Below are 17642 nucleotides of genomic sequence, written 5' to 3' on the forward strand. Positions count from 1 at the left end.
CCCACTTTTCTAGATCCTGTTGCAATAGCATACTGTAATTAACAATCCTGCCAACCTTTCTATCATCTGCAAAATTGGACGTTAAGCCTGATATACCTCCATCAATGTCACTGATAAACAAAACAACAAAAGCACTGAAACTGTGGGACTGCCCTAATAACATTAGTCCACAAAGAGCAGTGTACATTGATAACCACTGTTGTCTTCTCTCACTCAACCAGCCCTTTGTCCATAGCAGCAACTTGCCCTTAATGTCATTTTGCTCCAATTTGTACAGGAATCATCTGTATGCCACAGTATCAAAAGCTTTTCTGAAATCCAAGTATATGATATCAAAATTATTTTTTGTATCCAGTTCCTTTGTGACCACATCATAGTATCCAATCAAATTGGTCAGAAAAGACTTCCCCTTAACAAGCCCATGCTGTGTCTGAATTATTACTGCAGTCTTGTCTAAATGATCCTGCAATGCTTCTTTAACCAGTGACTACATTATTTTTCCCGGAACACAAGTTAAACTAACAGGTCTGTAATTACTCATGTTTCCCTTGGACTCCAATTGAATTGGAGCTGAGATACATTTGCACATCTCCAGTCCATAGGGACTTCCCCTGATTCCAAGGATGCTCTCATAATCACGGCTAAGGGCTTGCTTACTTCCTTTGCTGCCTCATTTAATATAACTGGATAGATCCCATCAACCCCAGATGCCATTCTTATGTTTAAATTCAATAATTTCTCTTCCACTTTGCTCTCAGTTATTACAAAATCATTTTGCTTAAGCTTCTGACCTCCATATGTCTACAGAGTTCCACATATGTGAATGTAGATGCAAAATACTCATTCAGTTTGTCAGCTACCTGCGTAGAACCATCAACGATCGAAACATTGATATCAAGTGGACCAATCTGATTTATCCCCCTTCTTTCTAGAGTTTACATAAGTAAAGAAGTCTTTGTATCCTTTGTGACTTGATTACAGACTAGCTTTCAACTACCGTAGGCTTCCGCGTCTCCTGATAATTTATATGCATCCGATGCATATTTTTTCTCAGCTACAAGTCTCATTAGTTCATATGACATCTACTTAGACCAAACCCTTGAACAGTATTTCTTATTTGGTATGAAAAGCATAGTAGCTTCCAAGAATAATTTCTTGAATGCTTCCCATTTAGAATTTACTATTGGTAGCATCATCATCAGTTGGTACCACTGTATAGAATTTAAAAACTGTCTGAGACCACTGTAGTTACTTTTACAAAAGCAAAAACCCCTTTCCTTTCCTTTATCCCCGATGGTAGTTATATATTAGCCATACATTACGATAAATTTGAAAATATTTGTTAAGGAATGAAGTTTTAAAAATTTAAATACTTTTGTAATCACTGTTGAAGGTGCTCATAAATAAATATAATAATATTACTAATCACAGTCAGAAAACTTTATATATAGGCCTCCCAATATACCTGATTTCAAAATTTCCATTTTCATTCAGGAAACTTTTGACAACCTTAAAAAAAGATATATATTTACCTGAGAGCAAACTTCATCTCCAAAAAGTGGAAGAAACCTGAAATCTGAAGTTTCTAGTTCAACTAACTGTTGCCTGAGTGAGTTAAAAATAGACTGATCATTTGGCGCTCGTGTTGAATGATGATGAGCTGAAGTGCTTGGACTAGCAGATGTCCAAGATAAAGATGATCTGGGATTTGATTCTTGCAGTTGTGATTCAGCTATTAAAAAAAAAAAAAAAAAAAATGCTGTAACCATTAAATAAATTCAGTTGTACAACACTGAAAAATTATATGTTGGTAGCAGAATTGGGGAACAAAACCTGGAAACACTCAATTGCCAATTTCAAAATCAAGTTGATTAAAATTTGCATCATTAGTTCCCCGTATTCTGATAGATTAATACCTATTCATTTTGATAAAATTGTGTTCAAGCTTTAAGTACTTGTTGTTGAACAACAGGGAAACTTGGGCTATGGGACAGTCATATATAATGACTCTAAATTAGAGACATCACTGGGAGTTTTTAGCACTTACAAAAAATATCAGAAATGCACTTTTACATATTTTTAATTAATATTTAAACTATTTAGTTTATTCAGTTAGTAAATTATGATTTAATAAAAACTATTAAGATATAATTATAATTTAAGTAATATTGTTTTAATTAAATTAATTCATTTTAATATTATTAGCCATACAGTGCAAAGAAGCTGGAATTTTACTGATTCAGTAAACACACACACACACACACACCAGGGCCCACATGTTATTACCTTTTTCCCATATTTATCAACAGCAGGACTCTGAATTTCTCCAACTCACTGGCTTCAATTACCACTGAAGGCAATGTATTCATGATGAACAACTTGTTTACTAATGCAAAACTTCAAGCTTTGTTCAATATAATAATTTCAACTTCCTTCATTTTACTAACCCACCACTGCCAGCAGAAATGGCACTAGCGTTTGTGGCATCTGAGGCAAAACCTTGTAATTGTGCCTAATTCATATTGTATCTTAACACTAATAATGCTAGATGAGTGTTAAGATACAAATGCTAGATGTGCTACTGCATATATATGCAGTAGCACATCTAGCATTTCAGTTTGCACGGTTAACCCAAAGAAAATTACTAATGACTTAAATAAACCCTCACAAATTTACCTGTGCCCCCACAGAAAAGCATCTGCACTCTGAACCATTAAAAGGCAGCACTTAACAAAACAGTTTATTAATAATTCCTCAACAAATTTGATATTGAATATTAAATGTAAAACATTTTATTAACAGTGCAGCGACAATTTAGGTGGCAGCTGTGGCAAATGCCTCACTTGTACGTCCCTAGCACTAGGTCTGATAGCCATATAAACTTCAAACATATGCCTTCTGAGGCACTTGGTTACAAAGTTCTGTAGCCAACATATCTGAAGTCTCTCCTTATATGGGCACCATTTTGCCAATCTCATCAGGCATATTGTTCTTCAAGAAAATATTTTTTAGTTGTGGCTTTCACATAGTATAACAAATGCACATCTCATTTGTCTTTTATAGAGTTATCACTAAAAGAAATTATTCAATGAGTGTTCCATTTCACAAAATTTCCAGTTTCATTCTTGAGATTAAGACAAGGCCAATACATTCTCTTCATAATGGAGCTCAAGAATGCACTGAAGAAGAGAAGCACAGCAATACAAGCTTTCAAAAAAGTCTTTTTGCCATGGAAGACTCCAGTAGTTAGTAATCTTTCATGACACAATGAAGCAGTTGTTATGGTCAAAGGTTGGCCATTATTAATTTCTTTGAATAAATATATGTTTTTCTCATAATTACAAATTAGTATTAGCATTAGTAAAGGCACATGATGCAAGAAAGCAAGCTTATATAGCATTATCTAAAAAAAAAAACCTTTCTCATTCCACCCATCCACTCGCTCCAAATGTTCACCTAGTTCTACCATGCATCTATTTAAGCTATCAACTTCTACAGCGACGGATGAAAGTGTGTTCCAGCAATCAACCACCCGTTGGTTAAAGGCAACCTTCCACACATCTATCCTACAACTGTCTTTCCTCAATTTGAATTTATGCCCTCACAGGTGATTATTCTGAGCAAGAGGAAGAATCCCATCAGCAGAGCATGCTCAAACCATTCAAGGCTTTATACCCCTCAATCAGATCATCTCGGAGATGGCTAGTCACCAGACACTGTAATTTGCAAAACAAGCCTTTCTTCGTAAGAGCAACCCTTTGTTCCAATCACTAATCTTGTTGCCTTTCTCTAAACTCGTTCCAGCAGTTCTGGAACAAGTACAGTCCTCCTCCTTAAAATGAGGCCTCCAGACCTGCATACAGTACTCAAGGTGTGGCCTGACCATTGCCTTATACGAGGAGATAATCACCTACTTATCCTTACTATAAAAATTCCTGTATATCATTGACAAGACACCATGAGCTAATCTTGCAGCCTTTTTGCACTGCTCAGAAACCTTCATATCTGCCTGCACAATTACCCTCAGGTCTTTTTCATTCTCTACCACTGTCAGTGTAGTACCACACAGTTGATATGTTACTCTGGGGTTACTGCTTCCCATATGCAGTACTTTACATTTGTCAATGTTAAACCGCAGTTGCCACCTCCCAGCCCATCTGCTCAACATTTCTAGATCCTGTTACAGTAGCGTACTGTCATTAGTGTCATTAACAACCCTGCCAACTTTTGTATCGTCTGCACACTTAGACATTAAGTTTGATATACAATCATCAATATCATTAATATATACAGAAAACAATAATGGACCCAACACTGAACCCTGGGGGACTCCACCAATAACATTAGTCCACGAAGAGCAGTGACCATTGATTACCACTCTGTCTTCTCCCACTCAACCATCCCTTTATCCATAGCAGCAATTCGTCTCCAATGCCACACTACTCCAATTTGTGCGTGCAGCAGCCTTCCATGTGCAACAGTATCAAAAGCCTTTCAAAACTCCAAATATATGATATCAAAATTATTCTTTGCATCCAGTTCCTTTGTGACCACATCATAGTATCCAATCAAATTGGTCAGGCAAGACTTTCCCTTAACACAACCATTCTGTGTCCGAGTTATAACTGAAGTCTTGTATAGATGATCCTGCAATGCTTCTTTAACCAGTGCCTCCATTAATTTCCCTGGAACAGAAGTTAAACTAACAGGTCTGTAATTACTTGTGTCTCCCTTTGATCTTCCTTTGTGAATTGAGGTCACGTTTGCACATCTCCAGTCCATGGGTATCTCCTCTGAGTCCAAGGAAGCTCTCATAAATATGGCTAAGGGTTTGCTTACTTCTTTTTGCTGCCTCCTTTAATATAACTGGATAGATCTCATCCATCCCAGGTGCTTTTCTTATGTTTATCTGCAACAATTTCTTTTCCACTTTGCTCTCAGTTATTACAAATTGATCTAGCTCAATACTTCCCTCCCTGAATAACTTCTCATGTATGAATGTAGATGCAAAATACTCATTTAGTTTGTTAGCTACCTGAGCAGGATCAACAGTTGAAACATCGATGTCAAGTGGACCAATCTGATTCATCCCCTTCCTTCTAGAGTTTACTTATGTAAAGAACTCTGCTGTTTTTCTTTGCATTCTTTTCCAAAGATTTCTCGTAATCTGCCTTTGATTGCCTAAACTATGATAGATATAAACAGACCAGTTTATATCATGTCACCTGTTAATTTACATGTACCTCATGCGTTTTTCTTCTCTGCTACGTCTCATTAGTTCAACTTACATTCATTTAGACCTAAACCTTGAACAATATCTCTTAGTTGGTATGAAAAGCCTATTAGCTTCCAAGATTAATTCTTTGAATGCTTCCCATTTTTAATTTGCTGTTGGTAACATCATCAGGTGGTCCCACCGTATTGAATTTAAATACTGTCTCAGACCACTGTATTCGCCTTTACGAAGGAAAAAACCCTTCCCTTTACCCCTGATGATAGTTACCTCTTTGAGTAAATCCCACTTCAGCACAATGTGATCACTGTCACCTAGTGGTTCCTTTATCTACAGATTCTTAATGCATGAAGACTCACCACTGATAATCAGATCAAGAGTATCACTCTCTCTAGTTGCCTATCAAACATTCTGCTGTACAAAACAATCATCCAATAAATCTAAAAAAGCCTTGCCAGTGTGTGAGTGACCATCCCACAAATTCCAGTCAATATCTAGAAAATTAAAATCCCCCATTATAAGATACTCTGATTTACTGGCCAACTGTATTTCTCTGTACAGTTGTTTATTATACTCATCAGAGTCATTAGGCCTATAACACACTCCTACTCTCAATTTTGCTTTCCGAGTGCTTATGTCACACCAAACTGACTCGACCCTGCACTGTTCAGCAATATCGACTGGCTGTACATCCTTGAATTTTGTGTTTCTTAACTAATAACATAACTCCTCCACCCTTCCTTTCCTGTCTATCTCTCCAGTACACATTGTACTCCCCAAATTCCATTTCTGTATTCCTTATATCTGTGTGACACCAAGTCTCTCATATCCCAATGATATCTGCCTTTGATGTTTTGAGCAACACCTCAATTCATCAAATTTATTTACCAAATTATTAGCATTGGTGTACACACAAGTATACATGCACCTGTTCCTATTCTTAGCTACCCTAACACAGCCCATGTATTTACTTGTTCTGCAATGACTCCCAGCAGTATCTGAAATCCTCTGCACCTTGTTTTCCAGGCTGGTGCTCATTCCAATAGAAGCAGTGCAAGAATCACTTTCATCTCTGCCAGTGGCTACTGTTAATCTATTAGTCTGTGTATCCCACCAAGCTAGCAGTTTTCCAACCCACCTAACACTGCCTCAATAGCATCAGCAAATATCCTTGCACCCTTTCTATTTAAGTGTATCCCATCCCTGAAGAAGCAGTCTTTCCTGTTAACAAGCACAGACCAGGCTGAGAAAAATCCCCCCCCCCCGAGCCTTTTGCACAATTTCTTCAAGGCCGAATTGATTGACAAGGATCTCATCATATACTCCCTCCTATCGTGTCTGGGCCGAATTGCAAACACTTTCAAATTCAATCCCAACTGACGGCTTTTTCTCAACACTGACTTGCACTTGTTAAGTAATATCATTAGTGCCAACATGTACAACAATATCACCTTTTGTGCCTTTAAAAGATGATATATGCTCTACAACAACATCAACCTTTGCCCTTGGCAGATACCCAGGTCCAATAACATTTGGTACGAATAATATACATGCATTCACAGCTTCCATGATAAGATGCCAAGTTATTTCATAATTTTTCTATATTTTCCCTCCTCATACTGTCTACCTTATTTGATAGGAAGCTTATACTCTTCATAGTCTTAGATTGTCATAGTTTTCTTTTGTAAGACAATATTCCCGCCATTACCTTACTTGAGGCCTCACTCATCATTATCCACCTTAGCATTCTATGATCAGCCCAGTTACAGGTTCACATACTGTCTACCCCATGATTTGTGTATGTCTGATGATCAAGCCCAGAATTTACTTATCCCTAGTACTTTCCTTAACATGCTATGCTCATGTAGATTATTCATTTTATGGAATGAATGAATGTAGTGATGAACAGTAGACAGCAGTCACTCCTTTCTTATTTTTTCTGTAAATAACTTTTACTTACAGAGAGTGATGTGGTAGTTTCCCTGAATACCTTGAAAGTCGCAAATATGGGCAGAGCATGCCAAGGTGCTCTGCATAAAAAAAATTGTATACCATCATATCTAGCTCACTTAAGAACCCTTGAATTTAAATACCAAAGGTTTGGATGTCATCACCTGTTCCAACAGGTATTTTAGACATTTTTCCATTCTGGTTCAAAAACTGATGTCCTTGTGGGTTATTTGGTTGGTCTCTCTCTCTCTCTGGAGTAGAAGCATGCACCTAGGAACTATAATCAAGTTTCAAATGGACAAGAGCTTGCGAGAGGTAAAGAAGAGTGCATTGATCTGCATACCACAAACATGTGGAAAAGGTATGAAGAATGTTAAGCCCTTTTGTACATCTTGTCCTAAACTGACAAATGTTGAAGAAATGTCAGAAGAAAAATAAGTCTTAGAAATTTGGCTTCTGCTACTACTACTGGGTAGTAAAAGCCAAAGCCTTAATTCTTAGCCAGGATGAAAATTACATTTGTGACAGCAACACATAAAAAATGATCTCCTATTTTGAAAATCTAATTAGTTGATGTCCAGGAAGCAAAATGATCAACAGTTTCTTCCTGTTGTTGTTCAGTGACATGTTTTATGAATGGCAAAATATATTAAAGTTATCAAAGGTAAAGATGGTGAATATAACAGAATTATGGAATATCTTTAAAAATCAGTAGTCACAGAAGCTACAGCATATATATACCACGAGCAGGAAGCTGAGACGGATGAATAATAAGTTAGCCAGTTTAATAGGGCAGAAAAGATCCCTTAAAAATTAATGATGAAAACTGATGAAACAAATAACAGTAACAATACCACAGAAAAGATGATGAGAAATTCTTGGACAAAAGAATTTCTCATCATCTCAGAATTAATTATGAGAAATTCTTGGCCAAAAGAGAACACACAATTATTAAGGAGTTTTTCACATAAATGAGTACAAAGGGGAAAAGAACAAATCAGATCAGGTCCTTCTATGAGTGAAGGAATCTCTTAGCCTCTGTTGCTAGGAAAAACTATGCAAGTAAAGCTTGGCAGTATGACATTAGCAATACTGCAATTGCAGAAAATTGTTTATCAGAAAAGCTTTCAAGCCTAAAGACAAGAAAAGCAACTGGAGTAGGAATTACCCTAATTTTGAGGGCAGCAGAGAGAGAGAGAGAGAGAGAGAGAGAGAGAGAGAGAGAGAGAGAGAGAGAGAGAGTGCATTGAATTTAACATTAACTATTAAACAATCATTGGGAGAGATTCCTCTGGATTGAAAAAGTGACAATGTCATAGATGGAAATGGCATGCTGAAAGAAATGAAGCATAGTTTTGAAGAGGGAAAATTATAATTTCAACACTTTTTTGGATATTAAAGCATGACTCAGTACCACATGAGGTTATTATATAAGCTGTTAGGATCACATGTAAGATCCTTAGATAGGTTACAAGGTAGCTGCAGGGCACAGGTTAGAAAGTGGTTACTCTAAAGATTTGACTAAAATCCAAAAATTGTGGAAATTATAATTAAGGAATACAGGGTGAATGACAAAATCAGGAGTGATTAATGCTTGGTACCAAACAATGTGCCATTAATGAACTACTAAAAAAGTGGTAGCTAAGCATCAGGCCAAAAAAAGTCTAGTAATGTGCCTTAATGCTGAAAATACAAGATTTTTCACTTGGGAAATAACAACCCCAAAATAACTTACAGAACAAGGGGTGCAGGAATTCAAGACAGCAGGAGAGATTTGGAGAATACTATCCAGGCAGACACAAAGTTCAAGCAGTGTAGACAGGTGGCAAAGAAGGCCCATGGTGTCCTATTGATGATTTTTGAACATATGAGTACCTGGCAATAAAGTACCTGGACTGGCATAGATAAAATGAGCAAAAGATAAAGGAGTTCACCACCTGATTGAATGCACTTATTACACCATTCTAAAAGTTTCTAAAAAGAGTCAGCAAAGGCATCCAAAGAGATGATGTTAAGTTTGGCAGTTACATTTTTTTCTTTATGTCCTCAACATCCTGTAATCGCTTTCCTTTGAGGGCAGTTTCTCAAGGTGAAACTGCCCTCAAAGGAAAGAGATTACAGGATGATGGTGCTAAATCAGGAGAGTAACGTGCATGGTTGATCTGTACAATGCCACGTTTCATCAGAAAGGTCTTCACATGAAAGGAAGACTTAACATAATGACATCCTTTGTGCTTCTGCTCATAAATGAGGCTGCGTGGCATAACAAGTGTGGGCATTGTCCTGCAACGACAACCAGTTGCCTTTCTCTCAAAATTGCAGCCTAACTCAGGAAAAGTGCATGAATAGTCTTTGAAGCTTCTATATATAGAACTTGGTATTAATTCTCTCTCCCTTTTAGGTACAAATTTCTTGTGAATCATAACGTTTTGCCAAAAAAAAATATGATCAGCACTCTGTTTTACTGAAACACCCAACACTCATCTCCAGTGACAATATAGTCGAGGAAATTGGGCAAAAATCCAATTGTTTGGATTTTTTTTGGCGCAAAAGCAACTTTGACCATATTGCACCTATCTACAATGGGAGGGGGGGGGGTATCAAAAAGTTTTTACTCTTACCTAGAAATAATAGCTCTAGAAAGGTGAAACTTCACAGGAATTTTAATCCTTTTCTATGTATCATTTGTTTAATGCCTGAACATAGAATCTGCACTTTTTGCCTGAAACAATGATTCCACTTCATTGATAACTTCCTGAGATGAATCAAAGCGCCGTCCACACAATGGGTTCTTTATTTCTCGAAAAAAGAAGTCTGACAGTGCTAGGTCAGAAAAAAAACTCTCAACATCTGCACTACACAAATCCAACAGTTGGCAAGAACATTGCATTCAACATTGCTTCTGCAAAGGCATCAGCATTCTTGGAACCCATTGTGCGGAGACCTTAGACACATGCAGATGGTCATGTAAAATGCTGTAGGCCATAACTAATTCCCACTGCATTTACGATGATATGAATTGTCACACGTCTGTCGCTCAGCACCAGCTGCTCAACTTTTGCAACCATCTCACTGTCTATGAATGTTGATGGCCTTCCTTTTCTTTGCTCGTCAAAGATACTTATACGACTGCACTGGAACTCCCGTTTTCATATTTTTAGTGTCATAGGATGGACAATTCTGCTCATGCACAGCTTTAATTTCTTCATCAATTTCCTGAGCTTTCTTGCCCTGCAAATGCAGGAACTTGATCATTGCTCAATACTCCACTTTGTCAACCACAGCATCCTTCCTCAGATTCCAGGCTCCACCTGTGGTGTACAATCACCTATGGGAATGAAATTTCACACTTTAGTTACTGAATATATAGATAACTTATATAAAAAACAGCATCTTCCTACTGATGTTTTATCAAGGTCAGGGCATGAACTTTTTGATACCCCCTCATATTAGTATTATGAGACAATGATGCATAAAACATTACTGTAGCCAGAAATCTTTTAAAAACTAAGGCTAAATTATTTGTGCATCAAATGAATATGGAAGATTAAGTCTTCCAATGGATGGCTCCAGAAATTTAAGACTCGCCACGGGCTGCTTTTCAAAAAAAGTAGGCAGTGAAAGGGCACCCATTGACAACGAAGCTATGAAAGGAGAGTGTTTTAAAAAAATGATTTGTTGACATACGATCAGAATGACATACAATCAGAACCAGTTTGGTCAGCACCTTCAATGCTGATGAAATTGGAAAAACAATGGATTACCATTCTCCCAGCAGCAAACATGTCTGGCATAGAGAAGCTTCCTCTCTTAATCCAGCTAGGAAAGCCCAGAAGCCACAATACTTTAAAAGTTTGAAAACGCTGCCAACTATGTATTGAGTAAACCAAAAGGCCTGGACATGATCAAAAATGTACAATGGATCAGAGGCTTAGATTACAAAATGAGCAGGGAGAATAGAAAAAATTTGCCTTTTGTGGATAATCGCATCACGTACCTGACACCAGTTATACTGGTGTCAGGTACGTGAGTCCTTGAGGTTGTCACTGACATTCTCTCAGATATGCCAGACAAGTTGTCTTGCTACCTGTGAGTCTAAAACGCTGATGGAACTGATATTCGGTAACACTCAAGTCAAGTGGACCCAATTTCGCCGAAGTCCGGACAGCCTGTGACAGCCAAATCCTCTGCTTCCACCTTCATGATGGTGGGACTGTTAGTAATCCTGGGTATAACCTCCATGCACAAGTACATGGTGGGCGACCATCCAGGTGTGAACCAACGTAAGCAGGGGTCGAGGTGTGGTGCCCACACCACATGGAGGAATGCCGCCCCTCTATGTATTATATTATAAAATCATTTAGTTCCCAATCAGTATTTGACAGACCTTTGCTAATCCCATCTCTGAAACTTCAGATACACTGAAGTTTCAGAGAATTGCTGTATACAGAAAATTGCATTTTTTATGCTTGCATTAAACACATTTAACACATACGCATGCATTAAACACATTTAACACATATGCATGCATTAAACACATTCCCGTTAAAAATAGAGTCTAATTACACTGAACAAGAAATTTTGGGTCATATCTTGTTACGGGCATGAAAGTAAGTTTACTTTATAGATTTTAAGGTGCTAAACATGGAAATAGTGCTTAAAATGGGAAACTGGCTCTTGTTTTTGAAAAGAGTAGTTTTTTATATTTATACGGCAGTAAGATGTAGCTACGAACATACCAGTATCAAACAAGGGCCCTTTTTGCATTTCGCTTGTATCCAGCTCCAAGAACATCCCTTTTCACCATACAACAATAATCGGCTAACATCGTAGCACCCTGGGGTTCGGCAAGAAGAAATACAGGTGTGAGTGCAAGAAATGCATTTTCAATGATATGATGCACCCCAGTTTTTTGTAAGAAGTAATGAAATCTTCCACAAGCTGTATATTGTTGCCAGCTTTAACATTTCCTAGAAAAAGAGCTGAAACATTTCAAAGGATTTCCACATTTATTTCTCGCTACCACTAAGGACACATTCAAACTGTTTGTCTTTGAAAAGTTGTCTTATTTGTAGACCAATGAAAATGCCTGCCTTAATCTTCATTGTACTAAGTCTTGAAAATTTTTCTCTTGCAAGTATGTGAATGCAGAACCGTTCACTTCCAAAGCCTTCATGAAATTTTTCATGAGCCCCAGTCTGATGTGCAGTGCTGGAAGCAAAGCTTTATTTGGATCTACCAGAGATTCAAATGGTACATTCTTCATTCCAGGTGTTAATGATTTTCGTTTAGGCCAACTCCTCTTCTCGTAGTGCATATTCTTGGCACGACTGTCTCACTTGCAGAGAAAGCAATAATACGTAGCATAACCCTTTTGTAGTCCTAATAAAATGGCAATTACCTTTAAAACACCACTCATACTTCTGATAGTTTACACCTAAGAGGATGTTCTCAGTGTCTGCATATGTTTCTTTTTTGTGGACGGCATACACAAGAGGTATTGAAGGCAGCATATTTCCATTGTGTAACAACAAAGCCTTAAGGCTTACCTTAAAAGCATCTATAAACAGTTGCCATTCTTTGGGAACATGCATCATATTCATTTCTGCCATTAGACCAACATCCTTTTGATAGAATTTATCATAGCCTTTATTTCGAGTATGAAACGTTGTCACCTTCACATATTGAGCTGGAAGATTCCGCTGTTGTAGCCTCAAGGCCAAAAGCTCTGCCTTATTCTTCAGCAGTCAGAGTTCCCTGATGAGGTCATTAAGCTCACTTTCTGTGATTTTATGTGGTTCAAAAGAATAAAGGTTTCGACAAAAAAGGGGATCCGTTGAGACTGTACTTCTTTGTGCATATCAAGTTGAGGTTCATCAGTATCTTCATCTTCCTCAGAGTGTACAGAAAAATGTTCAGGCGGTTGAGGAATAGAAGTACTTCACTGTGATGCACAGGACAAATTTCAGATGGTATATTTGGGTAAGTCTACCTAAATATACCATCAATATACCGTCAAGATTCTGCTGCTCTGGCGAAGGCTAAGTTTTTAATTATATTTAGCCGTTTTATTGACTTAACTGTTATATTAAATTATTTTCTATAAGTAGCTTATAGACCTAGTCAAGCTCCTTGGTTTATTTTGAATTTAGATAGTGATTTTGAAAGTTAATTAATACCCGTGTCCGTAGATATTGGAATACCTACCCAAATATACCATCAATTTGAACTTAGATAGAATTTTGTAGGTTATTACTTAGTATTGGTAAGGGTATCCAATCAAAGTGTTAGAAAAGATTTTGCAGCTCAGGCAAACACTAAGTTTTTAATTATATTTAGCCATTTTATTGACTTCATTGTTATATTAAATTATTTTCTATAAGCAGCTTATAGACCTAGTCAAGCTCCTTGGTTTATTTTGAAAGTATTAATAATTAATACTTATGTAGTGTCCGTAGATTTACTGTTTGGGTAAGTCTACCCAAATACACCATCTGAAATATACCATCAATATACCGTCAAGATTTTGCAGCTCCGGCAAATGCTAAGTTTTTAATTATATTTAGCCGTTTTATTGACTTAACTGTTATATTAAATTATTTTCTATAAGTAGCTTATAGACCTAGTCAAGCTCCTTGGTTTATTTTGAATTTAGATAGTGATTTTGAAAGTTAATTAATACCCGTGTCCGTAGATATTGGAATACCTACCCAAATATACCATCAATTTGAACTTAGATAGAATTTTGTAGGTTATTACTTAGTATTGGTAAGGGTATCCAATCAAAGTGTTAGAAAAGATTTTGCAGCTCAGGCAAACACTAAGTTTTTAATTATATTTAGCCATTTTATTGACTTCATTGTTATATTAAATTATTTTCTATAAGCAGCTTATAGACCTAGTCAAGCTCCTTGGTTTATTTTGAAAGTTAATTAATACTTATGTAGTGTCCGTAGATTTACTGTTTGGGTAAGTCTACCCAAATACACCGTCAAGATTTTGCAGCTCCGGCAAATGCTAAGTTTTTAATTATATTTAGCCGTTTTATTGACTTAACTGTTATATTAAATTATTTTCTATAAGTAGCTTATAGACCTAGTCAAACTCCTTGGTTTATTTTGAAAGTTAATTAATAATTAGTGTCCGTAGATTTACCGTTCATCTGTAATGCTACTAAATAACACTGACACGAATCTGTAAAACGTCTTTATTAAGATAATATAAAATAAAATAAAATTCATGCGTACTGATTGCATATGTTAAAATATTAAAAAAAAAAAAAAAAAAAAGATTTACTGTTCATAACTTGCCGCCATTGTTATATGATATGCAGTATATACCGGAACTAGATTATGTAAGGTTAAAACTAAATAGCGAAACACGTAGCTCTATTAGCTTAGCATAGTATTATCAATTAATCAGTAAAATTTATTAATCATTAAATTTCACTGTCAATTAAATTGTACTTTTTTAACTAAATACATATAATGACCTAGATTTTACACACGTAACATTATAATTTAATACATATAACTTGACAGGAGATACGAAAGTCATATAACATAACTCGGAAATAATACTTGATACTCAAATATATATATATATATCACAGCCTTTTGAAATGTACTGCTTGTTTGATGTTTGTGGAGCAATCAGCAACGGGACGTGATAAAGCATGGGGAATGTCTTTGTGTGTGCGCAATGTAAGGAGTGTGAGGAAATCAGGCGCCAACTCAGTGCTGTTGAAGGACAGGTTGGATATCCTCAAAGAATTTAAATTGAGGGGACCATCAAGCTCTCATCTGCTCACATCAATGCCAGAGCTTGCACTTGAACATCACGCAACACAGTGGCAACCCCCAAGATAGAATGTGCTGATCCCAAAGGAATTAGTTGTCTGTGACTCTATTGTCAGGGAAACGGGGAACATATTGTGCAAAGAGGATAGGTGCAACAGAACCAGGGTATTTGTGACAGGGTCAAAGGTTGATGACGTTGTAGAGCAGATATCTTTTAAGGATACAAAAGGTGATACTGTTGTACACGTTGGCACTCATGATATTATGTTATTAAATTTCTCATGGTGTATCCCCCATAATTGATTCGTGACTGGTATGAACTCTTAGCTTTTTGGTAGGTTGGGAAATTTGTGTTGCGTGTGGAATGGGCATGATCTAACCTCATGTATTTGCAGTTGGTACAGATGGGATCTTTTTCGTTCTTTGGGCAGCTGCTGTAATTGTGGCCCATTTCAGAGCAGTGGCCACAAGTTGCTTCTTTTTGGGCGCAGGTGTGTTGTGTGGCCGTACTTGCAGCATCAGAAGCACCTTGGTACATCCACACCTTCTCTAAATCTATGACTGCTCCACTCAATGTATATGGTGTTTTGCATTCGTAGGATCTGCCATGCTTCGGAGGCCAGCTCTACCACCCAGCTGCAGTTTCCACTATTTCTAGATTTTGTTCTGTGCTTGGGTATAATCAGCTGTTTTTCATCCTTGTCAGGTAATTTGTTTAGTAGGTTTTTCCTGTATATCTCTTCCCTTACACTTCCAGATGTCATATTCTGGTCAATATCAAAAATGATTACAGATGGCCCTTTTCTTTTGTGGGCCTCTGCGGTAAGGCCTAGGGTGAAGATTTTGGGGTTTGTTATTATCTGCGTGCTTCTTCTTTGGTTGCCGTTTCAATAACTATTCTGGGGTTCCTGATTTTTCGGATAGCTCTGATTCTGTACTACTGACAGTGGTAGAGAATGAAAAGACCTGAGGATAATTGTGCAGGCAGATATGAAGTTTCCTGAGTAGTGCAGATGGTTTCCAAGATTAGCTCATAGTGTCTTGTCAATGATAAACATGAATTTTTCTAGGAGGGATAAGGAGGTGATTGTTCCCTTGTATAAGGCAGTGGTCAGGCCACACCTTGAGTACGGTATACAGACCTGGAGGCCTCATTTTAAGAAGGATGTAGAGCTGCTGGAATGAGTACAGAGAAGGGCAACAATATTAGTGAACGGAACAAAGGGTTGCTCTTATGAAGAAAGGCTTAAGTTTTGCAAATTACAGTGTCTGGACACTAGGCACCTGCGAGGTGATCTGATTGAGGTGTATAAAGCCCTGAATGGATTGAGCATGCTCTGCTGGTGGGATTCTTCCTTATGCTCAATGCTCAGAATAATCGCCTGAGAGGGCATAAATTCAAATTGAGAAAAGACAATGTAGGATAAACGTGCAGAAGTTTGCCTTTAGCCAGTGGGTGGTTGATTGCTGGAATAAATTTCCATCTTTCGTTGTAGAAGTTGATAGCTTAAATAGATTCAAGGCAGAAATGAGAAAGGGGTTTTTTTTTCTTGGCTGATGCTATATAAGCTTGCGTTCCTGCATCATGTGCCTTTACACTAATGCTAAGTCACTGTCCACTTTTTTTTTTTTTATTGTCATCCATTTTCTAATAGGAGGTAACATACAAAAGTTAGTCTGTGATGCAATTTGTTGGCTCCCACCATATCAAAGACACTGCGAAAGGTACATAATGTTCCTTTTGATTCACTCATGCTTTGAGTTTTGATAAACAGGTAGTGCAGCATATGTACACACCCCAGTTCTTGTCCTTGTCACCTACTTTACACCCAAAGTACACAAGAAGTAGGCCTTTTTTATGGCCAAGTTAAAGGATGCTTTCTTGAAGCCAACATGACTTCTCCATATGTAACAGAAGTTATCCGGACTATTCACACAATTATGGAGCATAATCTCATATGACCCAAATACTGCCAAAAAGTAGGAATATCAGAGAGAACAACCATTAACTAAGAACTAATCACCTAGTACCTAGCCATATTCGAGGATTACTGCAACAGAGTTGAACACATATTTGAGGCACAACAGCTTATCACATGATGCAGAGTGAGGCAACATTGCCGATCATATGATAACAGCGTGGTGGTACTGAAATCGCAGTGTTGCCATTCATTTTGCTGAGAGCCATAGTTGATAATGTAGAGTAATTCGAAAATGATAGCCAATCGACAAATTTTAATGTGATTTTTTGTGTTCAGCAGTATGAAATTAAGGGTGATATTGTTGTACATGTTGGCGCTAATGACATGACATTAAGAGTAGGAGATCTGTAGACTTACTTAACAAGTACAAGTCAATGTTGAAGAAAAAGTTGCAAGTTAGGGTTAAATTAGAAAGTGACTGCAATTCTGCCTAGACACAATAAGAGGGAGTATATAATATTGCTTATGACAACAAATGGTTTTTGTTATTGTAAAGGTAACTACAGGGGTCTCAGAGATTTTTAAAATATCATACACTGGGACCAACAGATAATATTACCAACAACAAATTCTAAATGAGAAGCATTCACGGAATTAATCTTGGAATCTACTAGACTTTTCATACCAACTAAGAAATACTGTTCAATGAGTAGGCCTAAATGGATGTCAGATGAACTA

General features: G+C 37.2%; 1 protein-coding gene across 3 annotated transcripts in view; it reads right to left on the reverse strand.

Moving 5' to 3' along the window:
* Positions 1–17642, reverse strand: part of LOC150076549 (sphingomyelin phosphodiesterase 4) — a 324202-nt gene that overhangs the window by 49751 nt on the left and 256809 nt on the right. For all 3 annotated transcript variants that reach the window (XM_090388185.1, XM_090388183.1, XM_090388184.1), the window contains one exon: positions 1533–1732. In XM_090388185.1, coding sequence (XP_090244311.1) covers positions 1533–1732 — 200 coding nt within the window. The remainder of the gene's footprint in view (positions 1–1532; positions 1733–17642) is intronic.

This window comes from Mastigoproctus giganteus, chromosome 13, assembly GCF_048544385.1.
Source record: "Mastigoproctus giganteus isolate SK-2022 chromosome 13, ASM4854438v1, whole genome shotgun sequence".
Classification (NCBI taxonomy): Eukaryota; Metazoa; Arthropoda; class Arachnida; order Uropygi; family Thelyphonidae; genus Mastigoproctus; species Mastigoproctus giganteus.